This window comes from Montipora foliosa, chromosome 14, assembly GCF_036669935.1.
Source record: "Montipora foliosa isolate CH-2021 chromosome 14, ASM3666993v2, whole genome shotgun sequence".
NCBI lineage: Eukaryota > Metazoa > Cnidaria > Anthozoa > Scleractinia > Acroporidae > Montipora > Montipora foliosa.
The window spans coordinates 24,954,870-24,982,369 of NC_090882.1; the positions used below are offsets into that span (position 1 = coordinate 24,954,870).

A 27,500-nucleotide genomic window follows, 5' to 3' on the forward strand; every position below is an offset into this window, starting at 1 on the left:
GCGGCAAAGGTCCTCATTCGCATGCCATTGGCTGGCAACTAACCAATCACAGGTCAGCAAACATTGGTGCTGTTCTGAACGCGCTGCAGCGATTCTCGCGAAGAGCAGACATTTTGTTTTGTCCTGCTCAAATGGGGGCAGAGAAATTACATTATAAACAAATGGAGGTTCCTTGGAGATTATAAGTCATGAGAGGTCTCTAGTAGAGGGCCAAGGACAGCGTCCAATTTAACCTGAAGAGGGTAAGCTTATAATGACATTTCAAAGCTCGAAATCTATCGCCTACTTGTTGATAGTGTGATGGCTTTCAAATCACACATTTGTCAACTTGCAGGGCTCATTCACCAAACCAGTCCGCCTTATGGATTAAGTGGACGTCCGAAGTTACAAATTATTTCGTGTGTTAGGTGATTATATATCCTGTTAAATTATCTGCGGTATACATCCGGAAATTGAAAGACCGAGATCGATCAGCCTAAACGCAATTGCGTTACGTTTGTACTTGGAGCAAAAACTATAATTGAAGGCGACGCTAAGAGAAAAGTTAGGTCAGAGAATCGCCCTCGTTTTGTTAGATACCTAGTTCTTGTCAGTGGATCAACCATAGAATGTCATTTAGAGAACAGCGACTTTGCTGGTTTATTCAAAAGTTGAACGTTGTAAACGAGACGATACAGAAAACCGATCATACGAAGTGAGGCGTACTTTTGTGCAATCCGATCAGGCCCACTGGCCCTTTGTTATTGTAATGACCCTTGCTTCTTTGTTCGCATCTTATTCAGCTTTAACCGAGACCTCTTCCTTCTGGACACTACAATTCTGAAGACAAGCCGCTCGACTGGTTCATAGATCGAAGCTTCGCTGAGGCTTCGAACGCTTCGAAAACGGCCGATTCTTGGAATTGGAGAATGCCGAGTGTCCCACTTCCAAGCCCAAGCTACTCAACGGGGTAATAACAATTGCCAAATATGAACGCCTTGTAAAATTTTGTAGCTTTGGTACCGCTAGGGTAAACCCAGTCTTAAAAAATTAGCTTTTCAAGCGCTTCCGTCTCATTTTCCAGAATTTACCATCGATGCATGCACACTCGCGCCATCCTGTAGATTTCGACAGCCAGTTGTGTTTTACAGATTCCTATAAATCACTCACTTTGTGTTTTTCATGGATTTTAATAGTTCAGTGGAAACGATGTCGATGCAAGAGAACGTTTTCTCACCAATATTTGTTGGTTTTAGGCGTCATACACCGTATTACACACACCCCGATGTTAGGATCTACGAGTTGAACCGACGACTTCAGCATCGTATCGAGGTTTGTATGTACTAACGATAGGGCCAAAATATAAAAAAAAAGACAAAAGCAAGATTAATATTGGTTACATTCCAAGAAGTACGACGAATTTAGTAAGCAAAAATACTTTCGACACTCCAAACAAAATTCAAGAATACAGCATCTCTTCCTGAGCAGTTCCTTGTGAGGCTGAATTTTTTAAAAGCTTGTTCCTTGTGAGGGTGAAATTTTTTCAAAGCTTCCAAGCCCATTGTTGTCCCAAATTTCTTTGATTCAGTGTTCAGATCCATTTATCACAACAGACAAATCGCTTTCTTTCACATGTGGGCATAACACATAAGAATTATCAGTGAGCAAGGTAACAATAATGTTCAACTTTCTGTGCAAATTGTTTTAAGATATCAGCATGGTTTAGGGTCTTGCATTTGCTGTCCCAGTGAAGTCTGGCATTTGAAAAGCATGCACTATTGAAGCTCATAAACCAAGAAAGAATAAAAATTCAATTATTGTCAATGGAAACGTAGCAGATGAAGTTCAAAAGAAGCTTGAATATTGTTTTCCTGTCACATAATTACCTAGAAATGTAACTGATATGTGAAAAGAAATGTGAGGGTTCTTTTCCTGTTTACCGTATCTTACACTTCCTTGATAACTGTTTTGAATTAGCCAGGAACATTGCATTTTACATCTTGAAGGCATTACATGTAATTCTTAGGTTGGACCATTGAAGACGAAAGATGTCCTTTTTTGCTTTACATTTTCTTTTGGAAAAGCTGTTGGGTTGCATAGAAATTTATTTTATTTTTTTATGACTGTTTAAAGAGTTGGTGTTTTGTTCTCAAAAATGGATGAGCTAATCTGACCAAGTGTTAGGCTTGATGAGATTACCTTCTTAAACATTAATATATTTTAGTTTTATTTCATTAATTGTATGGACTTTACAGAAAGGCATTTAATTCTCTTCATGTCTCTAGTTGAACAAAAACAATATGTTTACAAGAATTCCCAGAATACTTTCAGTGGTAGAGTTTGTTTGTTGCCTCTTTCATCCCTATGTTTTCATATTTGAAATAATTGTAATTTTTTACTTCTGGTCCATTTTTGTGGCTTCTGACTCCATATACGGAGGCGAAGCCATATAGCCTTCGCCTTTAGTGAGTGTAGCAATTCTAGAATACGAATGAGCTCTGCTGATTTTGAATAGATTGTTACAAATTTTCATGCGGCATTAGCACGTGGTCACATGATCGCTTCCAAAAAGCTCTGACTTTTACCATTGCTCACAAGTTCCCAAGCTAAGTAAGTTATGTACGTTCTTTTTTTTTACGATGAGTTTAGGGACGGTTCATTGTTTATTAAGATGATCTTTAACCGAGTTGGAGAAAAAAGAATAGCCTTCCTCGATCTATTTTCTTAAGCCTGCCCAAAAGGCACAATTTTTTTTCCTAGCCCGTTCAGTACTTTTGGTCAAGTTTTCCCAAGCCCATTCAATTTGAAGTTACGGTATTAAACTTGTAAAAATCATGAAATTCTTATTTACAATTTGAGGTAGCGGTGTTAAAACTACACAGTTTTGCAAGTCATTGTTCCGATCAGTAGATCATTTTACTGTCATGCAATGGGAAAATAAATACGAAACCGTTCATTAAGAAAAGCCAAGAACTTGGTATGTTGTTGGAGACAATTCATAAACTACCTCTCCAATTTTCAGGACTGTGCGGTACACAGTTACTGAGTTACTTGTCAAAGCAACTTTAGAGAGTTTTGAATGGGGCACCAATATGGGGGCCAGACAGCAAAAATGTCTGGACTTCATGTTTCTTCACTCGTGAGACAGTATCAGAGCTTGAAATTGCGACTAATACAGTTCCCTCTGCGACTAAAATATCTGGAGAAGTCGCAAATTTGCGACTTGTTTTCATCTTCGCACTTTCAAAACAAAAGGGTTAGCAGTTGCCACTTTGCTGCTCTTTTTACTAAACTAAATGAAGAAATGACAAAATTATTTTGTTTCTCGCCTTGAGTTTTCTTTCAATCTGAAGATAGCATTATTGTAGTGTAATTTTGCTGCGATGTTACGTGCACAACTCCATTCCTTTGATATGATTCGCCATTGTCAGTGGTTTTTTTCAACACAAGTATTTTGCGCTGATATTTTGTTTTGCAACACCGCTGACAACACAATGCAGTGTTACGATTTTGCGACTAAATTTGATGATGCCACAGTAAAACTATCTCATTATATATTTCTCTCCTTTTTCTAACGAAGAAAGGTCTTTTTGCCGAATATACTGTCAAGATAGATTAACTACTCAAAATTTATAATGTGTGAAATACCGTATTTACCCGTGTATAACACGGTGTGCGTGTATAATACGCACCCCAATTTTGGACTGCATTTTGAAAAAAAAAAGTTAGAGCAAAAAGCAGAGAAATTGTTCTTGCAAAACTAGTGTGAAAAAATCCATTTCCTGGATAAGAAAATTTGTTCCGCTACATACAACAGTAAAGTAAATAAGCCTATGTAAAGTGTTTAAAAACTGAAACCTTTATACAAACTTTAGCTGGTAGTCACAATCGAACAGCACTTCTCTCGCACAAGATTCGTCATCGACAAGCTCATCTTGTTGTCCATCTACAAGATCGTCTTGTGTGTTATCAAGGTTTTTTTACTACTCCATATTTGACAAAATACGACAGTCGTATCATCTCTTCAGGCAGAACTGAGGTCAATCCGCCAAGAATTACTGCCAAATTGGTGTTTTCTCTGTAAATGCTGCTTTCATGCTTTCAGTCCCACGAGCTTCGAAAGCATAAACAAGCAGGCTTCTTCGTCTCCCCAGTCCCAACACGTGGAGCACGCCAAACTCTTCATTCCTTTGGCATCCAGTCAGCCTTTCTCTTGGGCGTCGCTGATAACCCTGTGCTTGTTTCAACTTTAGGCACCGTTTTCCTCTTGAAAATCACCATTGGTCTTAATTTTGATCCATCACCAGCACGCGCCAACAAAACAGTTGCGTGACATTAATTTTCTTCTCTGCAGTGTAATGTTGATCATTCGGTTCGGCGGCGTATCGGAGATCAGTGGCGTTTTGTCCATATTTCCAGTAACATGTTGTGGGTATTTGTATTCTTTGCAAAGTTTTATAATATGACAGTGTGAAATCGGATGATCTTTAGCGAAATTAACGAGCGTTATTTATCAGACCGGCATTGTAAAACTCCGGGGAGTTTCGTGGCCATTTTGATGTTTCAGTTTATAGCTCAAAAGTGAAGGCTATGTTGTTCAGTTGTTCATTTAAACAGAAAGGTTAATTTATTAGTGGATCTTGGTCAAGCCTTTTAGTTTTCAATCAAAAACCAATGCGTCTTTGTTTTTATGCTAATGAAGGACGCGTGTCTAAAACAATGGATTCCGTGTATAATACGCATCTCAATTTTCGGAGCTGTTTTAGCGGAAAAAAAGTGCGTATTATACACAGGTAAATACGGTAGTTAAAACTTTCAAGGGATATGTTTCTGCTTCTGCTGAGAAGATAAATTTCTGAATGATGGAAAGTCAAATTAACTTGATTGTTCGATCAGTGGATATTATAACACAAGGTGCAATTAAGACATCCAAAGACTACATGGACAGCTTAATTGTTTTAACGAACACAGTTAATACCACAGCTTGTCATATTGGCAAGAAAATTTGTTTTTGTTCACATTCTAATTAAAGTTTTTTCCAAGGCAGATAAGAATGTATTAATTTTGTTGAGCCAATTATTGTGACTTGAAATAAACCACTTGGCTTGCAGTCATTCTGCACCACGGTGCGTGACAGAAAATTACTTCAATAATTATTCATAGTGAAATGTCTCCTGAAATCAAGTCCTATTGGCGTCGAAGAAGTGCAACAAAGGCGATCATATTCGTTGAATTTACTATGATGAATTTGCAATGCCTCTTCATTTGTTTCCCGGGTTTTGAAGGAAAATGGGGTGCTCTAGATAAGCATGTGATAGTTTTTTTTTGTAACATAGGTCCTCGGCACATCTCGTGTTGTGTATACTGTGGCAGAGTCCACTTTGAAAGTTTTTAAAATCCTTCTTCTAATTAAAATAGCAGCTGACAAAGAATATATATATTTGTGCCATTTCCACAAATGTCAATGTTGCTCTGTGACTTGTTAATTACCATGATGATCATTTGCAGTGTGATTTTTCATTCTATTATGAAAAAAAAAGCCATATTTATTTGATATTAATGTATTGCAAATTAGCGGGTGAATTTCAATACAACTACACGTTCCACATGTTGTTCTCACCAAACACTTCGCATTTCTGGCACAGTTTTAAATTAAGGCAACATTCTTTTCAAGCCTGGTCACTTTGTTCAGGGAAAAAACACGAAGTCCATCACCACAGATAGAGATTTTTTTTAAAAGCCTGTTCGGTTTTTCCCCCAACCTGGTTATCCTTGTAGATTATGAACCGTCCCTTTTGTTAATAAACGTACATCGTCCCACTTCTTGCTGCGAATTCACGTACTCCTCCTTTAAGTTACGTGTTGCCCAAATGCTTTTGGACATCCCAGTATATTTTTTTTACAGGATGCGGACAATGTATGGTGGGATACATTCGCAGCAGAGTTTTTTGACGATGATGCCACCCTGACATTAAGCTTTTGCTTGGAAGATGGGCCAAAACGATACTGTATGTATTTCACGGCTCATATGGAAAGTATCCTTATCCTTAAGTTGTCCTAACCTTGACATTTAACACTGGTTCAAATGATTTACTTTTGTGCAATTTCTAAGTACATTAGTGAACAAAGTTTGGTGAAAAACACTCTAGTCCACAGTTTCAAGGAAAGCCAGTTGAATGGATGTCTGAAAGAAACAGTTTTTGACAAGTCATTTAGTCTGTCAGTGGTTAACAACATCTATGTCCACTCAAAAACTATTGCCTTTGTTCCTTTCTGTCCTAAGAGTGATCCCTATGGATTATGCTCTGTCTAATGCCATGTAATTTTACTCGTCTATATAGCTAAATTGTTGGTGCTTGCATCCTTAGTGTAAACCAGCCCATAGTATCCAAACTGTGGCCAACTTTCAGAAAATGATTGTGGATTCTTTAGATATTCAACATCCATGTTTGATTTTGGTGAAATCCATTTTATGATTCAGAAGTCAAGATTTGAATTTTCCAAAGAGATGCTGACCTGGTTTTGGGCAGTGCATGCCTAGTTCTGAAATGGTGACTCTTAATTTGCTTGTGAACTTTATTGCTTTAAGGTCTTGTCATTTTTCTTGTCACTCTTTCAGCAATTGGAAGGAATTTAATTCCAAGATACTTCCGCACCATATTTGAAGGTGGAGTAAAAGAACTTTACTACCACATTGTGCAACCAAAAGAATCGTTTCACAACAATACAAGTACAATCACACTGGACTGTGAAAATACAACAATGATAACTCATCACAAGACACCAGTCTTCACAAAGGTTTGTCTCTTTTTGTAAAGAAATTTCATTTTAAAATATTTTATTGGTATCCTGTTAACTATGGCTTGTACAGTGCCATCTTTTTCAGCTCACTAGCAGATACATGTAATTAACTTTTATTTTCTATTTCTTTAGTGCCAACCTATCTCTTTAGTGCCAACCTATGTCCTATAATTAAGCATTTCTTAGTTTTACTCAGCTCAATTAGCTTTTTAATTATTCTGAGTAAATGCATGTTACCTTTTTTTGTAGGAATAGATTATGTTGTAAATTAAGTAAAGCTGGTGTTGTTGTTGTTGTTGTTGTTAAATACTGATTTATTGGCTAGTTAATACACAGTTTTCTTGGAAACTGTTATCAAGTATAAATGTATAAACAAACATACAGAACTAATTGCCTGGTAGATGAAGGGGTAGTTTCTAAAGAAACTGTGGTGCTGCGTTTGTGAGGAAGTAGTATACAAAAATTGGGTTTTATCAACGGAGTTGATAATGTAAATTAGCTGCCGTACAGAGATTCTAAAAGCTGATGTTTCGAGCGTTAGCCCTTCGTCAGCTTTTAGAATCTCTGTACGGTGCCCAATTTACATTATCAACTCTGTTGACGAAACCAAATTTTTGTAATTGCCTGGTGGTCTTCCTGCAATTTTCATAATTCTGCAGAATCTCAGCTTCAAGTGCCAATGGCCAAACTGACAGTTGACCTGAGAGTTGACCTGAAACCATAGATGCTGAAATCAGTTATTGATGCGTGACATAAAACTACAAATCAGCATCTTTGGTTCCCATGGTACTTTTGTACATTCAAAATCAACGACAATGGGAAGCAATGGAATCTGACTGTACGAATCTTTTTACTGAAGAACCTCTAAGAAAATATCATAATGGTATTTGAGCTGTGAACTAAACAAAAACTCCAATTCACTTTCCGGAGGCGGAGTTGATCTTCCTGGCTACGTTTGGAAATTTGATTGATGGAAGCCAAATTGCAGTTTGCCACTTAGCGCTTGAAGGTGAGATTCCGCAGAATTATGATAATCCAAGTGAGTCTTCCCTATTGGGGAAATTGAGCTATCAGTCATGCTTAGGAAAAAGTTAAAATTTCACCTTGTCCATTGGGCAAGCAAACTTGAGGAGCCAGTTGGACAAGGGGATTTTGTACTTGCCTGAGCGGAAAAAAACAGAAAAATACTCCGTATTTTTGTCTCCTGGAACCTCTTGAGTACTTTGATTTCTGATTCTGTGGGTGCTTTCTGGGTGGGCAAGTGTTTAGAAAAAGTCACTCGCCCAACCGTTAATTAAAATCTACTGTACTTGTCCAGATGGCCAGAGCAGGGTTTTTCAAGCACTACAGTATCAAGTGATGTATAATTCAGCATGTGGATTTGAAAGGCTTTATGTGGAGGACTTCTTTATCTCTGCAGTTCCTCTTCTGTCTATAGTTTGCAGACTTGTCTTTCATATACTATGCTCTCTTGGTATCCAGATCCTCTACAGGGCTATTACAAACTCACAAAATGACCATCTCCCAAATGGCTCGATAGCTGAATTGGTATAGCACTGCACCAGTATCTCAGCAGTCAGGGCTTCATATCCCATCCAAGCCTGAATTTCTTGCGCTCTCCTTTTCTTTGCTGTTCAAGTGGCATTCATAACTGTGATGATCTGAAAATCTCAACGTGGTTCTTTCAAGAGTTCAAAAGTATTTCTTTCATATTCAGAACCGTGATGATATAAAAAAAATAGCAAATGAAATCATAGTGCATGATTTGTTTTTTTGGAAGTTACAAGATTGCTACAGTGTACCTTATCATTGCTGCTTTGCTGAATAAATGGGTAATGGTAACTACCGTATAGGCCGCACCCGCGTATAGGCCGCACCCCAAACTTTCAATGGTTTTCATGGGAAAAAAAAATAGTGATAAATAAAGCGAAGTTTGAAATCAACAACAGCTACCGTAATTTCTGGGCGATTACCCCCGGGTAATGTGTTAATATTTTCGCAAATAGTTCTTGGTGCAGGTTATAGGAAGGTGTGAGTAATGTGATAATTTTTAAATCTCCCGGTATGATAAATAGTTTTAAAACCGTAAGTAGGGAAAAAATATGAAAGTCATTAATGAAACTGTTCCTAAAAACTGTCTACTGCCTTTTTTATCCTGCTTTAATTGCCTAATAAACGTAAATGCTCTCGATGAAAACCAATGCAAATTGAAAACATATCAACAAATATCGTTGGCAGTCAAAATTGTTTATCACACGTGTGATATTACTTTCTTACTTTGCTAATTTCACAGCAGCAAGCCTTCTTTCTTTGTTCAGTTGAAAATAAAATATTATTCAATAAACTGGAATAATAAACTCAAAACAAAAGAACAAAAATGTGAAATAGCAGGCTTTAAAGTAATTCACACACAAAAACTGATGCCAAAATGTTTATTTCATGGCGCCGCTGCCGCCGCATAATTAATTAATTATTCCACGGACAAAATTTTAAAACACCAGGACATTCGGCGCATCAGTAAAATATTCCTAGCAAGCACTGCCTTGAGGTAGAGAATTTTTTCCCGTTTCAAGCGATTTCTTAGAGTCAGTAGATCCTGAGATATCAATTTTTTTTAGAACGGATTTTTACAAGCGGTATCATTTCAATAGAAGATAAAAAACAATAGGTGTGAAAACTTACCAATTTCACGCTAAAGGATATTTTGTTAACAAAACAATGGTTTAGTGTTTAGTTGTATGTGCTGTAAGTTAGTAACAATTGAAAGCGAACATTAAAATGCCAATTTAGTGTATGACCGTGAGATCTCTTGCACATTAATGAGGTATCAAAACACTTGTACCCGCGTATAGGCCGCAACCCTAATTTTGGTCCCATTTTTCCGGGAAAAAAGTGCGGCCTATCCGCGGGTCAATACGGTAATCCAATCCAAATGATGCATTGACCGATGTGTCAATCAATGCGTTGGTTGACACACGGAACCAGCGTGTTGGCTGACATTTAAGAACATGTCAGCTAACACGTGACAAACACATGACAAAGCTCAACAAATATTTAACAGGGTGAAAAAGTGATCATCAACATGTGACAGACGTGTGATAGGAATGTCAAAGATTGGTTACATGACCGATGTGTCGCCAACAGTCAACTTGCAGTTGGTTGACTGTCAACCAGTGCATTGGCCAACCCATTTGTCAACTCGTCAGATGGATCAGATTCATTTCAATATTATAACTACATCATTCTGAAAGGGGATGGGTACATTTCAAGATCATGAAACACATCCTTTTTACCATGTAAAGTTACAAAGAATACTGATCAGGGGTAGAATATTTCATTAGCATCTTTTAATTTTTTCTTCACAAGTTGTATCAGTGGGTTTGATGAGGTTAAATGCATTATTTATTACAGAATTAACAACTAGGAGCAATGGAGAATTTTGTTTGGACTCTTTTGCGGTTTTTCCCTCCCTTCCCCCCTCTACATCTATATTCCACTGTTTATTAGTGTGATTGGTGCTTACCTTCTCTGATGTGTGGGGGATCATGTGGGGTTGTCTGGTTTTGCCAGTCATGGGTACAGTCTCCATCTTGGAGCTGGCTGCCAATAGTGGAAGCTCCAGGATGTCTTGGGAATGCAACCTCCACTTAGCGATGCAGTTGTTAATCTGTGTTTACCTTTGATTGTTCTATATTTACAGGTCTGCACAGAAGGTCGACTTTTATTAGAATTCACTCTGGATGATCTAATGAGGATACGAAACTGGCACTTTGCCATACGGCATTACACAGAAATGATTCCGCGAAATGTGATTGTTGGAGCACAGGATCCAACCTTTTTGGAACCCTTATCCAAAAACATAACCAGACAAGGAATGACCAATGCCACTCTCAATTATTTAAGGGTAAGGAAAAAATGTTGGGTTTTTGAAGAAAATTTTGAAAATTTAAACAAGATTTCCAATCCAAATAAGAACTTTTAAGATGGTTGCACAATTTTCCGTCACTCATGTGTACAAACAAGAAGCTTCCTTTGCCATTTTCACCACCAACAGATTGTTTAATTTTGCTTCCTTGGCATTCCTTTTCTTTAAAAAGCAGTACTGTTTACAGCACATTAATTTTCTTATAGTTGTTGTTAGCTCCATTGTTTCTTTGAGCGAAAGAAGTGGCATGCTGGTCTGTCGCCTAGGTTTACTCATACAACCAGATTGCTTTGTTAACCCATTCATTCCCCCACTGACGAGTAAAATCATCTGCCATTAGACAGAGGAATATCTTTAAGTTACAAATCTCGGGGCTGAAAGGGTTAACTTAAAATTATTGCTGTGATGAGCAGATTGAAAGAAAATTCATGGCAAGAAACAAAATATTTTTTCATTTCTTTATTTATTTTAGCAAAAGTGGTGGCAGAGTGGCAACTGCTAACCCTTTTATTACTGGGTTGCCAAACCCAGTCGGAATCTGTCTTTAATTTCGTCGTTTTTTATTTTTCGTTTTCTTTTTTTTTTTTTTTTTTCCCGTGTCGATAAAAGTCTTGCCTGTCACTCCCCTGCTAAGTGGTGTCTTTGTGCATAGAGCCTTCTACCCGTATTTTCTTGGGATCGAGAGGGTAGTGGGAAATGCGTAGATTTCTCTGGTGGACACAGTAGAACGATTAACTTAACCGGCAATGGCGTCGAAAGTCATGTAACGCAAATGGCGTTTTAGTGGATCTTTGAACAAAATGTACCCTTATGGAGCTCAAGAATGGATCGTCAATTGGATGAACAAGACAGCGCTGAAAAATTAATATCTGGATTTTAAGAGACGAGTAATGGTCTTCGACAACAATTTCATTTTTCGCCTTTGAATATCAAGTGAGCTTTGTTTCTAATATTTTACTAACTTGGTATTATATAAAACACGGAAATCAAATAACATTTTTTTTATGGATTTAACCATAGTTACTAACTATGATTTAACAAATTAACATTGAAGGAATCGAACGCCTACAAGAATGCATCACAGTGTTTTAAGTCGCATCTTAGTTGTCTGACAATTTACATGTACCGGTATTTTGTACTCAACTCTCCAAAGATGTAAAATATTTGGAAATGTGACAGTGAAGAATTATTTGAATGAAAGTTGTTGTCGCTTTTGTGCTTTATTATTTACGGTCAGCGTTCCGAGTTGAAAAGGGTTTTGATGTGAACTGTCAAAAATGTATATAATAATTATTGCATCTCTTGTTTGCACGCATGCACTTGAAATAGGAAGGTATTTTTGCCTCTAATAGTAAATATGTTGTTTGTTTCGATTAATTTTTCGCTGGAAAAGGATTTTGCCGAGATATTTCCAGCCTTTGTGAACTTTAATATCATGTTGTGTAATTTTCCAGCTTAACAAATTTGCATACGTGTGTTGAAATGTGATACGGGAGCATTTTTGTGGTATAGTGTAACGTGAATAAACAGGTCTGTTGGAAGCTTGCTTGAGTTTCAACAAAATGACCCCCAAAATCGGCAAAAAAAATCTGACACTGATGAATAATAAAGTAGCTGCTATCCCCAAAACGATGGAATTACCTGGCGATAAATAACCTCGTCTTGGAGAGTAAAGTTTTGACTGTCAACCTGAAGAATTGGGCGATTGTGATCTTTGTGTTGAATTCGCACATTTCTTGTCAAACTTAATAACACTTGAAAGAAAAAGAAAACTTACAAAAACAAAAACCTAGTATCTGTGTCAAATGATGATTTGACACTGTTTCGCGAGTAACCACACCGCGGTAACTTAATCACGGCGCCCTCTGAATCCGATGTAACTTTCGATTTTGCGCTTTTACTTGTGCAGCCAAAAGTACAATAGCAAAAATCTCCCAGAATTTGTCGGTGATCGTAACTTTTTATATTTGGGGTTAAAAATTAATGTTTTCGTGTCATAAATGTTGTTGCTGGTGGCAAAATATTTTATTCTCGATCGACCGTCCAGAAAACTTCCTTCTGCTCTTCCCAAAAACTTTGTACCACTATTTATTTACTTTTGCATCAATATTTGCTTTGCATAAAGCAAGCTAACAAAATCAGGTCCTTGCTTGGTCCGCATTTGTTAGCGTTAAAATAGAATTTTCGGTCCAATGCTTCTGTTTTGAGGGGTATATTGTTTTTGGTCTCGCATCCAAACACTAACCCCGCCGAACAGGGGTTAACTTCAGTGAACTTCGGCATTACAAAGCTGTCAGATGCTCAGCGGGCACACTTAAACTTGTGGTGAAAAGAAGTTTATCAACATGTCAGCCCAGAAGCCAATGTTTCTCACTTCCCATTTATTTTCTTCAATCTTTCTGGGTTCAGTACTTTGCTAGTGACCACATGTCTTCTCAGACTATTTACCCAAGACTTCTACCATGGCACTACAATGATAGACAATACCAAAACAATAGCGTGCACTGTTAGAGCTACATATTACGCAAGGACAGATCTGTTTCGTCGTACGAACGTGTGAGGACCTGTGAGCCAAAGGGCCTCTTCTGGTATGACTTCTTAATGACCTTGAAAAAAATTGTTTGGAACGGTGCACGTACCACAGGCAACCCAGTGTACCCTCATGGAGGGTCTAGTTTTGAAAGAGCAAAGGTGAAAACTAGTTGCAAAGTTTTGACTTCTCCAGATATGTTAGTCGTCAGGAGAAAAAATAGAGTCGCAAATGTGACTGTATTGGTTGCAGTTTCGAGCCGTGTAATATTTTACTATGGCACTGTGAGATGAGGATGACCCTTGCGTCAGGGGTGTCAACCCCCAAACTCTTCAAATATTGAGAGTTGATGGGGATGGGATGATAGATGACATCATAACACTGTCTTGTGTCATCATTTCTGATGACATCATATTGCGTCTTTTACACAAAAAGAAAGTGCACTGTCACACAAGCTAGACAAAGGTCAAAAACGAGCCAAAAAGTTGTCATTGGCATTGCAACATTTGATTTGATTGTTTTATTTCGGACCCAGCACATTATTGCTCAAATTACAATTTCCGTCAATAGCAACGCTTGTAAGAGTGGTTTATCAGAGTTTATGAGAAAAATAAAGGTTTGAATTTTGTTATTATTTCTGTTAAAATAAATCAAAAAACAAAAAGTGTTCGAAATTAAGTGAATGTCTATTATCACTAGAAATGAGATTGATGAATGTGATTAATTGGGAGATTTCAGCTGATAATCTTGAGATCGGGAGATTCAGTCCAAAACCTGGAGTTTCCCGGATTATCTGAGAGAGTTGACAGCCCTGCTTACGTTCTGGGGAAGGACACGTGTTAACTTGGCCATTTATACATTTACTTAACCATTGATTTTTTTAATTTCTTGACCTTTCCTCCTTTCTCCTATGATCAAGCAAAATTGTTGCCACTTGGCATGGTTTCTTCTTCAAACTAAGTTAAAGACATTTTGTCCAAAATATTAACAACTCAATCTTCTTTATTTTTCAGCTTTGTGTAATTCTTGAACCCATGCAGGAACTCATGTCACGTCACAAGACTTATAACTTGAACCCAAGAGGTAATAATCATAACATAATCCCATCCCATAGATCTCATGTTCTGTTCTTGCTCGAATCATACATTTCTGTCAGTTTTATTTTGCTTCTTTTCCTAGACTGCCTCGTCACCCAATTTCAAAGTGTTTTTGTTGCAAGCTACCTTAACTGGGTGATTTTTTCCAAAAGTCTGTGTTGTAATTCATTCTTGCGCCATAATAATTTTGATTTAGTTAACAGTATATTTTCCCATATGAACAGAATGTTTGAAGTCAACCCTGTTTCAGAGGTGGCAAAGAATGTATGCTCCCCCAGGTAAGATACAGTACCGCTCAGAGATAAGCGAACCACCAAACTCATTTGTGATCAATGCGTTTGCCACATTAACTTTCCGAAGCATTTGCCTCTCAAAAGGTTCAATGATGCGTTTGAAAAGTAATGTCACAAAATAAAACACAGTCTTGTTGTCTGACTATGCAAAGTTTGGCTTTTGGCCTATTAAACACAAAAAGTTGAATGTTTTCAGATTTTTGCATGTCGCATAGCAGTGTCATGTAAACTAAAGTTACAAGATTTTTTTGAAGTGACCAAAAACACTTCAATGACAAGCGTATTGAAAATCCATAATTTAACGCACCAGCAAGCAGTTGTAAACACGGGATTGCCAGTCTGAGAATGTCTTGCAGCTTTTAACTACATGTACATGAACCCAAAGCCCCTGGACAATGATTTTGTCAACATTTGGAGTGGTCTTTTGTTAAAAAATAAATGCATTTTAGATATACAGGAACGAAAATACACGTTGCGCTGTTTCAACACGAAGATGTGAAAATGTGATGTGGCAAGCCGACTTACCGTAAAGACTCGCAGATAAGCCGCACCTTTTTTCCAAAAATTTGCAATCAAAATCGTAGGTGCGGCTTATCTGCGAGACCATTTGGGAAAGATGCTGTGAATTTCGGTGTCCAGTCTTCCATCGTCCGATATTATGCCTGGTTACACAGCCTCGCACAGTTCATGCAAGAAAACAACAAATTTACGCCTAAAATTCTATGGAAAAACTGCCTTGAATGGAGAAATACCTGTGAACAAATACCAGAATAATATCAATCATATGTCATAAGTGGTGGACATGATGTTTATTCTACTAAAGAGCTAAAATTACGGGTAAGACTTTAAAGTATGTTTCGATCCATTGATGGCGAGTTTGCCTTGGATGAAGACAGAACACTTCATGGTCTCGACTTTGGATTTCTTTCGAGTTTTTTTCATGAAAAACTTTTTTTCCAAAATTTGAGTTGCTAAACTCGGGGTGCGGCTTATCTGCGAGTCTTTACGGTAATTTTACTTTCTGTATGAAAATAACCAAATTAAATGATTCAGTTTAAATCATTGAACTCTTTAATTAAACCCCCAAAAAATCCCGAAAAAAATCATAATACGTCATGAAACTGAACGAAACTTCAGTTCCTTGCGAGACAAATTAAACATCAATAGGGAGGTGATGAAAGGTCACAGCACCACTTAAGGTCAACATCAGGCAAACCAGGACTTCAAAACAGCAGCAATAGCAAATGTTTCACAGATTAGTGTGCTGAATATCTTACCTCTCTAGTCAAGTGCAAGACAACTTTACAAGATCGCGATTTACAAAGATTGCTGCAAACTAGCCATCGTAGTTCATTGAGAAATTTGGTTTGTACTTAACATCCGCAGAATGTGTTCATAATTCTGAGGAATGTCACCTTGTGCTCTTTGGCTTGAATCAATCAAATTTCCAACATATCCAGCAAAATTGACTCTGCCTCCGCAAAATTGAATTGGGTTGTTTTTGTTTAGTTCGCAGCTCGAATACCATTATGATGTGTTTTTCGAAAATCTTTGGGAAAAAGTTTCATACAGATTCTATCGCTTTCCACCGGTGTTGAGTTCGAATGTACTAATGTATGGTGTGAACCAAAGATGCTGATCGGTAGGTTATGTCACACATCAAATATGATTATCATTGATTTGGCCGTCTGGTTTTGGGTCAACTCTTGGCGTGGGAATTTTGATTGAAGGAAGCCTAAAACGCAGTTTGGAGCTTGAAGATGAGATTCTGCAGAATTATGAAAATTGCAGTACTTCTGCCTTGTTGGAAGTCAACAGGATGTATTTTGTAATTGGGATGTGTGATCTACCAAGATAGTTCATTGCATGAAGCTGTGCCTTGTTTTGAAGAACCTTTGAAAGTTTAACATTCATGTGTTGTAGAATATAACCAAGGTGACATGATGTGGCAGCCGAATACTCCAACGACTCCAGGTAGGCCTTAACTGATCACTCTACATATTCCCCCTATCTTTGGTTTTCAAATATCTACAGTATAATAATCGTTGTTAAGAAAGGATAGATTTTGGAATTGAATTGTTATAAGGAGACTGATCATTAAACATTGCAAGCCTAAATATTTTTGTAATTATCAGTGTTCAGTGGCATGAAAGTGTAATAATTAACATGACATTTTATTTAATGCAGTGGGGTGTTTTTTTTTTTTTGTAACATATAACTTGACATAGAAAACAATGTTGTTTCTTTATGGAACTGGATCCTTCAGGTCGGTGTAGCCCTAAGGACGACTGTTTGTGACTGACTTTTCAGCATTGGAAGCAAAACTTGTCTTCGGAGTCAAGGGTTGACTCTAGACTCTGAAATTGACTTCAGCTGAGGTTGTCAAAACCCCAGTCATAAACCAGTTCTTCTCTGGTTTACACTTGGCCTGATGATCAAATTCCATCAAGGTCTGTCATTTCTGGGTTTAAACCATTTTCCTTTTACTTCCTTCATCAAATCCTGGAACATCTCATATATACTTGTTTCTCCTCAAAAGGATCCCCTTTTCCTAAACTTCTTGACAGAACACTGACTGGGCAGCCTGCTTCAAAAAAAGGTCAGCCTCAGTTCAACTCATGATAGAGCTTTGCCACAAGATGTCCTTGGATTTGATTTGATTTGCGTCAATTTGTTGGTTTCAATTTACAGTGTCCCCAATTTGTGCTCCAGCGCTAGAATACTAGACACTAGATATAGTGCTTTTCCTGTAAATAAATAAAGTTCCTTTCCTTTCCATTAGTAGATTACTTTTGTTTGGGGGAAAAAGTCTTGCCATAGTCTTTCTGTGTCAGTTGGGCTTCCTGTGGTAGAATGGGACCTGTTTCTGTTAGTAAAGCCCAGATAATGGTTTGGGCCGATAGGCTCTTTGTGAGGCTAAGATCTGTTTTATTCTGAAAAACTGATCTCTAAACATGTTTTCAAGACCAGAGAAAACAAAACTAAATTTGCAAAGTTTCATGCCTTGAATTGTTTCCTGTTTGAAGATGCAATGCATTTTCTGTGACCCAAAATAGTTATTCAAGTAAAGCTGAGTTTATTGTCTAAACCAGCTGAATATTGTTCAGCTTCATGTTGTAACCTTTTCACTTCTGAGGGGCTTCCCATTGACGAGTAAAATCGTCTGGCATTAGAGTAAAATCTATAAGTGTCACTATGGGGCATGAAAGGGTTAAAAGATGGCTAGTTTATAGGGGAGAAAAAAGTTTAGGTAAAATGAACAGATTTGAACAAAATGTAAGACAATCATTATTGATACACAAGGTTGCTTCTATTTCCTTGTGCATTTATAGAATTCTGTTTTTTTTTTTGTTTTAAAGTGCAGGGGGTGAATATTATTATTAAATTATTCATAGTAAACTGTTGCAATTTAAAGAAAAATTTATTTACCACTAGGAAGCCCAATGAAAGGCCAGTATTGTCTCTAGTTTTGTTCTTTGCACATCTTGTGGTAAAACTCCATCCTGAGATCGTTATATTATAGAGTTTTTTCAGTTTGGATATCTAAAAACAAATCAGCTTGTGGTCCATGGCCAATCCTTTGTGACACATTTACAATTTTTTTGCTTTACTGTGAAAGGTTACCAAAGACTATTGTGGTCTTCTGCCCATTTTCCTTTTTCAGTGTCCAAGTCGAGAAAGAAGTCTGTAGACTGACAGTTTCAAAGCTGCTAAATGCCAAAAGTGACACTGGGGCAGATCTAGGGGTGGTTTTGTTTAACTCCTTAGACTGAAAGGAAACTTGTGGACAAGCAAATTTGCTTACTAATTGTAGTCCTTGTCTGACCTAGCTTCACCTATTGTAGCTCACCATGGGGATGTGTGCAAGAATATTATAAAATGGAGAAATCTCAAATTCTGACAGGGGTCATGTCTGCAGACTACCCAAGCCTTTAGTGTACAGTTCTTTAGCCTCTCCCTGCTCTCCCTCTTAAACAAAATCCTGGATCCACCCAAGGTGATAGCACTTAAAAGAAGGAGATAAGAAAACGTTTTTCCCTATGCTTATTTTAACTCTATGACCTGTGCTGTGTTGTTAAATTCTCCTCTGTTGAAATAACCATTGAACTCACTTGTGGTCATAACCATTTCAAAGTTACCAGGCACTTGTTAGGTGCATTTTTGTCTTGGGTGAGGTCGTAATGCAACATGCTAGTTTAGCAGGAGAAGTATCTGTACGGGTACAACAGTTTGCTGTATTTCTTCCAGCAGATACTACGCGTCCAACAAGGACGAGGCGGAAACGCAAGCCAGCAACTGCGAATTCATCAACTCCTAACACTGGAATGAATAGTACATCGAGTAAGAAGAAGTCCCCAAGCACACCAGGTTTCGCAATAGCAACTCAAGATGTCATGGTGGTTGGAGAGCCATCTCTCATGGGTGGAGAATTCGGAGATGAAGATGAAAGGCTTATTACAAGGTGTGTTAAAATGGCTTTAATTATTTTATGAATTCTTTTTTGGAAAAAAGTATCAACCTATTTGTACAAGAATGGATTACTCACTTTTGGCTATCGATAGCCTTGCTTGTTTCATTGCTTGTTTCATTTATTTGCAATGTGACAGAGTAATAAGTTAAAAAGGAAAAACAAGTTAATAAACACTGATCACTTTTTTACAAGTTTTTAGCATTTTAAAAAAAAAAAGGTTTTTCTTGCTTGCCTTAAACCTGATCTATAAACTACAAGATGTCAGAGTAACCAGTGATTCTGCTTGTTTTCAATTTGAGCATACCATCTCTTAGAGAATAATTATTATTATTCTGGGCTGCAAATTAAATATTGTCACTCCAAACAGAAGCAACCAGAAATGTGATAACAACTTTTAAAATCATTTTGAATTGGTCATCAGCATTCAAAATTAATTTGACCCTTGTAACTTCCACTTCCCAAACTGTGTTCACTGAACTCGTTACAACATTGCAGCATGGTACTGAAAATGATCTAAAAAAATAAATCTAACTCCTCAGCATGCATTATTTGAAGTTATGGGGGCCCCCCTTCTCTGGGAGATTGCTAAGCACAAGGGTAGCGACTAAGAATCACTCCAGTGACTCGAGCTTTCATGAAATAATTGATAAACCAAAGAAAACCCTAATTAATTTTCTTGAAAAGCATACACATTTTGTAAACAATACCGGTAGTTTATGGAACAATGGGCGATTAGTATTAAGTGCGTGGGTTTTACTAGAGTTGAATTATAAATCAACCAATTACTAAGTACTTTAATTCACTAATATTGAAAACACAGATTGGGTTACGAAGATGGCAAAAGTGATTTAGCTGACTTTTCTTCGGTAAGTGAAATGTTCACTCATCTATTGACCTCTGACAAAGAAATCAGTGGATCAATTCCACTCATTATGCTTGTATGTTGTAAGGTTTGGACGATATTAAAAGAGCTTAAAAATAATTATTATTGTGGTAATGAGAAAGTTAATAATTTTTAACAAAGGACACTTGGAGCAGTGCAAGGTCAGGCATTTCCAGCATGAAGTTTTCTTTTTGACAGCTGGCCATGAATTTTGTCAGGGTTTATTTTGTCAGAGCAAAATAGATGGGGTAATATTGACCGAAGAAAGCGCAGTATGCTTGCATTAACCTTTCAGACTCAAGTTGTCCTTAAATCAAATAACATACTTAATGGTTAACATTGTTTTATGCAAAGTAATCAAGTAATTTCAATGTTTGTTTAATGGTGTGCCATTCTTTGTGTTCAGGTAATTTCTAAATGATTTGCTCGCTTGCAACAACACGTTATTATCATGGTCCTTCATTACAGAAGAGCATCTCTTCTGTGGCTTTATTTACACTGGAAGACATTCAATGCCTTTGGCATTTTTAAAAATCCTTTGGCCTTGGTTAAATGCCACCATTACATTAGTGGCCACACTTTCAAAGTCATTGAAAAGTGAATACATTGATGTGTAGGACTAGGCTCTAAATTGGTTTATTTGGACGGATGCAATTTGTTTTATTTAAAAGGGTTTATCCTCATGGTCCCTGTGATGCACACAATCTATTCAAGGTTGTCAGAACAGCTGGCTGTTTTTGAAATGTAGAAGGTGAATAAGAAAGAAAATAAATTCTGCTTACCAATGGTGCACCAGTGTTGCTGGCCAAAGACAAGCAGTAACCAGCCACTTTCTACTACTAATTAGTACAAAAATTAATAATATTTATCATTGTCAGGCCAGGCAGTGGTATGACCAGAAATTTGACTGTGGTACTGAGATTGGATTCCTGAGAGGAAACCACACAAAAACATGCACTGATATTTCTCAGTACATTCATTTTTGGCCCAAAGTTATTCCTGTTATTGCCAGCATAGGAATATCTCAATTTAGGCATCGCGAAATGGGACGACAGGCAAGCAACTCCTCGCTCTCCATCTCTCATATCTTTTGTAGTTGAATCTTCCAAAACAAAACTACTCAAAATGTGGCTGGCTTGGTGGTGATGTCTTGGAAAGGCTTATGGTATATGAGGCCACAAAAGCAAAAGAAGGCTCAACTCAAAGGATACTTCGCCAAGTGGTGGAACATGTAAATGTATATGTACATAACGTTGATGGGTGCACCCTTTTCTTGCAATTGTGTTACAAATGCACAAGAGGGATTGAACCAGGGTAAACTTACACACGGATGAAAGTTTCCCCCACAGCATTTACTTCATTATATACTTTTACCAGAGACTTCAGTTTGTCTGCAAAGTGCATCTTTCAGTTGCATTTTCTTAGGGTTTTAGTTGCAAGTTTTGTCATTATTGAATGTCTTGGTTTTTTTTTTTTTGGTCCAGATTGGAGAACACTCAATATGATGCAAGCAATGGTGTTGGAGATGATGGAGACTTTGGCAACAGTCCGATGAGTGGAAGCCCGAGCCTGTGGAGTACTGACAGAAAACCAAACCAAGATGACAATCCAGGAGACTGAAACACTTCTTGGCAACGTGTTGCCTTTCAAAAGCCTGAGGATCTTTCAGGATGGATATATGGAAGGCATACTGGCCTTCTTGCCCACAAAACATGCTCTGTGCAACAGGGTTATATTGTAGAGATTTTATGAGCCAGGGATATGTAAAGTTATTTATGCTGTTTCTTACGATATATTTTGACTGGTTGGGAATCCTATTGTATTCACTTTTTATTCACTCAAAAAATGCCCTGGTCGCAGAGGTTTTTCTTGAGCCACGAGAGAGCTGCGAAGCGGTGAAGATGAGTCCCGAAGCAGTGAGAAGAGAACAACCTCTGGTTACCTTGGATTTGAGTCTCACTTTCATGCAGACGCCAGGGTCAGGATCTGACCGTCAGGCTCGAATTGATGGGTATTTTTTACAAACTCGCAAATCAATATGATTGGTTCGTTTGACTGGTAATACCGAGGGAATGTGTGATTGCTAAGTTGCCATTGGTCCCTTTTTTCAGTTATCAATTTGACGTGTTTGATAGCTGGCGTCTGCATGAAAGTGAGATTCAAGTCCAAGGTAACCAGACGAATTTCTCTTCTCGCTGCTTCGCGTCTCGACTTCACCTCTTCAAGGCTCAAGAAAAACGTCTGGGACCAGGGTAGTCAAAAAATACAAACATGAACCTTTTTGCATTTTTTCCATGCAATAGGAAAAATCTTGTTCCCACAATGTTAAAGATAGACAAAAAAAAATAGCTTGACCAAAGCTGCTAGGAAGCTCTTTGTTTTGCAAGTGGCTCAGAGACCCAAGAGAGATGAGGGTCATCTCAGACCATGTCTTGTTGATGCTGCCCTCTTTAACTAAGACAAGTTCTGTTGGCAAGTTCCCTTTTTGTAAAAAGACTTGCCATCACTGCTGACATTATTTCTCCATTATTTTAACTGTTACTGTTTATTTTGTTTTATTTTGACAAAGCGCGTACAATAAAAACACTTTCTGCCGAAGTGGTGGCAACATTAACAGTTCACTGACAGTTCTGTTTGCAGTAGTCTAAACTTGCAGACAAAAAATGATTTTGTTGCCAGTCTAGAGAACTGCTTTATTCGATGAACAATTAAATACTTAACTTCATCTCTAGGCCGTAAGCAAGCACTCCATGCGCCTTGTGCAAGCAGTGACAAGACGTGAAAGGAGGTGGCGAGGGAAGATTTGCATATTCTCGCCTCACCCTAAAGTAACATTTTATTCTATATACAACTGCTAGCTTGCAGCTAATCATCTCCGCCGCTGCTGTATCTTCTTTAGGGACATTGCCCAACTGACACAGCCGTGAATGCAAAACAAAATGTCTCTGATCCATTTTGTAAACACATTTGTATACAAAGTAACAAATTTCAAGTGAAATGTTGCCTAGAAAACCATTAAATAACCATATTATCCAAAAAAAATTACACATTCAGCCAAAAATTAGGCTTTACTACCAAGAAGATAGAGCCATTTTCAGTGGCTGTTTTCCACTCGTTCGCTAGCTAATTATATAAAATTATTCCAAATACTGTAATTTGAATTTCATTGCCTGAATTCAAATTTCGAACAATCGATTGGGCAATACACTTTTATGTACCAGTGTACCTAAATGGTTGCAATGCTGCGGAGGGGAAGGGAGATGTACAATTTTGCTTGCGGTAATTTAACGATGGTTCGTACGTGGACTGAAAGGAGATCTTAATGTCTTGGGCAGGGTCATAACGTGTACCCCCCAACTGGACCACCTTGTGGACCCCACGAGAGAAGAAAGGAAACAATAGATGGTTTTCACTGTAACGTCATCAAAATTAATTATAAAATCAAAGTCACAAGGTCTTCTGAATTTTTATTTAAAGGAAATTGAAGATGGCCTAGAAATAAATCTTTTTCAAATTTCCAGTTCCGTGACGTCTTTCGTTTCGAAAATACAGCATTCGTATGAATTCCGAATTGTCACCTTGCGTTCGATTGCGTGACACCACGATACAAAGCTAGTTGGTTTTTAAAAAAGGCTATCCCTATGAATCTCAGCAGTTTGAGCATTTCAAGTACATTAGGATATGTGTTCATGCACATGTACTCTATCTCAGGAGCGGAAAGTAAGAGCTTTCATCGCAAAGTGAACTCCAGATGTCTTCCGTTGATTTTTGGCCGCCATATTGGTGGACCACGTGGCGTCTCCTAAAGTTGCGTGAAACGCTTCGACAAATAAGTAAGATACGCTGTACCGCACAGACCTGAGAATATGAGAGGTGGTTAAAAGAGTTGTTTTCTTCAAAATTCCAAGTTCTTGTCCTTTTTCATTGAACGATTTTTCGAATTTATTTTTTTTGTTGCGTGACAGTGAAACTTTCTTCAGTTTGAGGTTGCGACGAGCGAAATGAAAAACAGCAGGCTGAGATCTTCAATGTGGCAAGATGATACAGCGCATCTTAATTGGTCTATTCGTGCATAACCGCAATTCCATGCGTTCCGAAGAAAAATATTAGAGAGTGGCCTCGTTCGCTTCAGGTTCACTCACTGCTGCAGTTTTCGTAGGAAATCCAGGAGATGGGTTTATGCGGATTATTTAGAGGATAATCAACAACTATTCACCGAAGTGGAGGTGGTTAGTGGTAAACACCCATCGCTAGCCACCGACACTGACGTGAATAGTTGTATAGTAATAAAACAGTGACTGAGACCACAGGCAGCCCAAGCTCAAAATGTCAGGAGTTCAGTGTAACGTGACATATGCTATATTACATAACTACGCGAAACGTGACTCCCGCCTTACAGCATATGGAGGTATTGTGTTACAACGGTTTGAATTTGTAAAGGTTTGTATGGGAAGGCAACGGCTTTGCTGGAAAAATCAATTATTCTTATATTTTGTGAATAAAATCCACTTACCTGTTGCCGTGGTGTATTCTTTGTTGTTTGCCAGCTTCGCAGGCAAACAACAAAGACAAGGTCTTTCTTTTAGCAGTGGAAACCCACAAAACGATAAGTCGCCGAAATCGCGTTAGATCGGCCTGCGAAGCTGGCAAACAACAAAGAATACACCACGGCAACAGGTAAGTGGATTTTATTCACAAAATATAAGAATAATTGACTTTTCCAGCAAAGCCGTTGCCTTCCCATACAAACCTTTACAAATTCAAACCGTTGTAACACAATACCTCCATATGCTGTAAGGCGGGAGTCACGTTTCGCGTAGTTATTTAATATAGCATATGTCACGTTACACTGAACTCCTGACATTTTGAGCTTGGGCTGCCTGTTCTGAGACTAAAGCACAAAAAGATGACTTCAACCTTGCACAGTTGGTAGAGCACCGGCTGCCATGCGGGAGGTCGTCAGAAAGACTCCGGCCGGACCAACACTCTGGGTCTTAAAATAACTGAGGAAAGTGCTGCCTTTGTAACGACATCTGCAAATGGCTAGACTCTTCTGTAGTCTTCTCAGATAACCGTAGGTCCCCTCTCGCCACCCGTCAATGTGCATAACCTTTTGGGACAAAATAACCCACACACGCTATTCGCAAAGAGAAGGGCATGGAGTTCCCGGTGTTAGGGTCTGTCTTTTGTGTTGTACCATAATGGTTGCATGGGAGGGTAAATGCGCGGAGATACTAGCCACATAAAGCTACTCTAAAATCCGAGGGTAAATAAAGATATATGATATGTTCCTGCAACGATCACAATATTATGACCATATTTGGACATTGTGAGAATGTGTTGAATAATAATTAACAATTATCATTCGATGTATTTTTTCCTTCCTTCTCATTGGCCGGGAGTCCACCACGTGACCTGCAAATAATGTTTTGCTGCAAATAATATTCTCTTTCCACCAATTTTATGCGCTGATGTCAAGAAGGTTTTTGTCAACGAAACCATGTTTTAACCTTGTGTTTATCTCTTCGACACTCCAAACTCTTGGCTCCTGTGAAGATCTTCTAAAATTTCTTTCAAAATGTTCTTTAAAACTTCGGTAAAAAGAAGTATTAAAAAAGTTTTGGCAGATTAATTTCGCTCTATGTCGAGCCTCTTCAATGCCTTTGTTAAAAGATTATTCTAAAACCCAACAGCTAAAAAGGTGGGGTCAGTCTTTGTCTACTACGACCCTTGGGATTTTAAAGTAATTCCATTCCGTTTTATTATTCATTAGCCGTTCAGGTGGAACATTTTTCATTCTCACGGCTTCTGCGATCGTCATTTCTGTATGATCCCGTAACTTTCATATTAAATACTTGTCTTTCTTCTTCGTGTTTCTCTCTGCAGTGTCTCCACAGCACCGATCCTTCTTTTCTCCCCTCCAGGAGTTTTAGATGTTCTTTTCCACGAGTATATGCATTTCTGGCGGTTTCTCCTACGTATATATCTCCACATTTTTCACACTATCTCGTATGTGACATTATTCGTGTCACAGGAGTTCTTCCCATCCACTCCCGTGCACACCAAGCAATCTTCTCTGTCACACGACGTATGTCTTAGGGGGTCGGATCTTTCTTTGTAGCAGTCTCTTTAGTGACGTGCCTGCTTGTTCGACTATCTTAATCTTGAAACCTTATCTTTTCACTTCGTTCTGCATCCTGTTCTTTAGTTCAGAGTTGGGTGTGACAGGGATGAATATGACAGAGTCATAGCCTCCTTTTGTAACAGAAACAGAATGGGCATTCATCTCTTGTTCTAACTTTTTATACTGGCCTGCCGTTATGATGGTATCGTTCTGGATATGCTCCTCGCATGACCTCATGAGGTCTACAATACTGCAAGCTGGGAAAGACAATGGAAATGAGGGCCGGATCAGGAATAATATGGTCAGCTGTAACGATCCTCTCCCGCCATTGTATACTCTCAGGAAAGATCATAAGAAGTGTAATGACCCTGAAACTGGTCCACCCTCTAGGCCGGTGTACGGAGCTGAGTCATCTTTCAACCAGAGAATGTCGCATCTGATGTCAATGATCCTCAAGAGAATAGAAGAGAGAGAAGATAGTATCTGCATGAGCACCGAAGAAATGATGGCAGAGATAAAGAGAGTGAATGACGAAGGCTGCGACGAAGACGTAATAATTGGGTCAGCGGATGTAAAAGCATTGTACCCCAGGCTTGACATAGACTTCACCATTGAGAAGATTTGCGAGATATTCTATGGCTGCGATACTACTTTTGAGTGCATAGATTATGACGAGTTTGGGCTCTACCTTGCACTTAACGTAGACCAGAGCAGGATCAGTAGCCTCGGTTTGGAGAGTGTAAGCCCCAAGAGAAGGTCAGAACGTGGAAGGCCACCCACCATGACAGGAAGTGGAACTCAAGACGTAAAGGAGAAGAGGTTTGCACCATGGGTAAGACCTAATGGAGTACCCAATTAACAGAGAAAAGAGGAGAATGTTAACCGAAGCCCTCAGTGTGGCCCTTAAATTCATCATGAAACATCACGTTTACACATTTAACAATGAGATGAGATTACAACAAGAGGGTGGACCAATTGGTTTAGAGCTCACAGGTGTCATTGCCCAGGTGTTTATGGTTTGGTGGGATAGGCAACTGAAGAGTAAACTGACATGCCTAGGAGTAAGAATGTACAAAAGATACGTTGACGACATTAACATAGTGGTAGCGGCGGCAAAACCCCAAATGAGCTGTGAGAATGGTGAAATTGTTAGTAGACATGAATCGCAAAGTAGTACCGGCGTCCCTGTAGACAAGAGAACAATGTTGCTTATACAAGAAATAGGGAATAGTATTCACCCATCCATACAGATAGAGGTTGATTGTCCGTCTGAACACCAAGACGGAAAAATCCCCATACTCGATTTAAAGGTTTGGATAGAAGAAAGCAACCCTGAACAAAATGTCTCTGGTAGCCGCGTCATCTTACATGAGTTCTACTCGAAAGATGTGTCAACT

The 27,500-nt window shown here is 38.3% G+C and overlaps 1 protein-coding gene across 7 annotated transcripts; it reads left to right on the top strand.

The window, feature by feature from the left end:
• Positions 1–50: 50 nt before the first annotated feature.
• LOC137984829 (LIM domain-binding protein 2-like) lies at positions 51–22,593 on the top strand. 7 transcript variants are annotated; one of them, XM_068832133.1, is made up of 13 exons: positions 77–242; positions 783–949; positions 1,236–1,311; positions 5,885–5,987; positions 6,599–6,777; positions 10,481–10,684; positions 14,249–14,318; positions 14,557–14,610; positions 16,549–16,599; positions 17,165–17,224; positions 18,877–19,087; positions 19,917–19,962; positions 21,464–22,593. In XM_068832133.1, the coding sequence occupies exons 2-13, from the start codon at positions 909–911 to the stop codon at positions 21,482–21,484; spliced, it is 1,116 nt and encodes a 371-aa protein (XP_068688234.1). In that variant the 5' UTR covers positions 77–242; positions 783–908; the 3' UTR covers positions 21,485–22,593. The 7 variants fall into 7 exon arrangements, with proteins under 7 accessions (XP_068688232.1, XP_068688234.1, XP_068688230.1 ...); XM_068832132.1 differs by having other exon boundaries at positions 102–242; positions 18,874–19,087; positions 21,464–21,626; XM_068832129.1 differs by lacking the exon at positions 19,917–19,962.
• Positions 22,594–27,500: the final 4,907 nt, after the last annotated feature.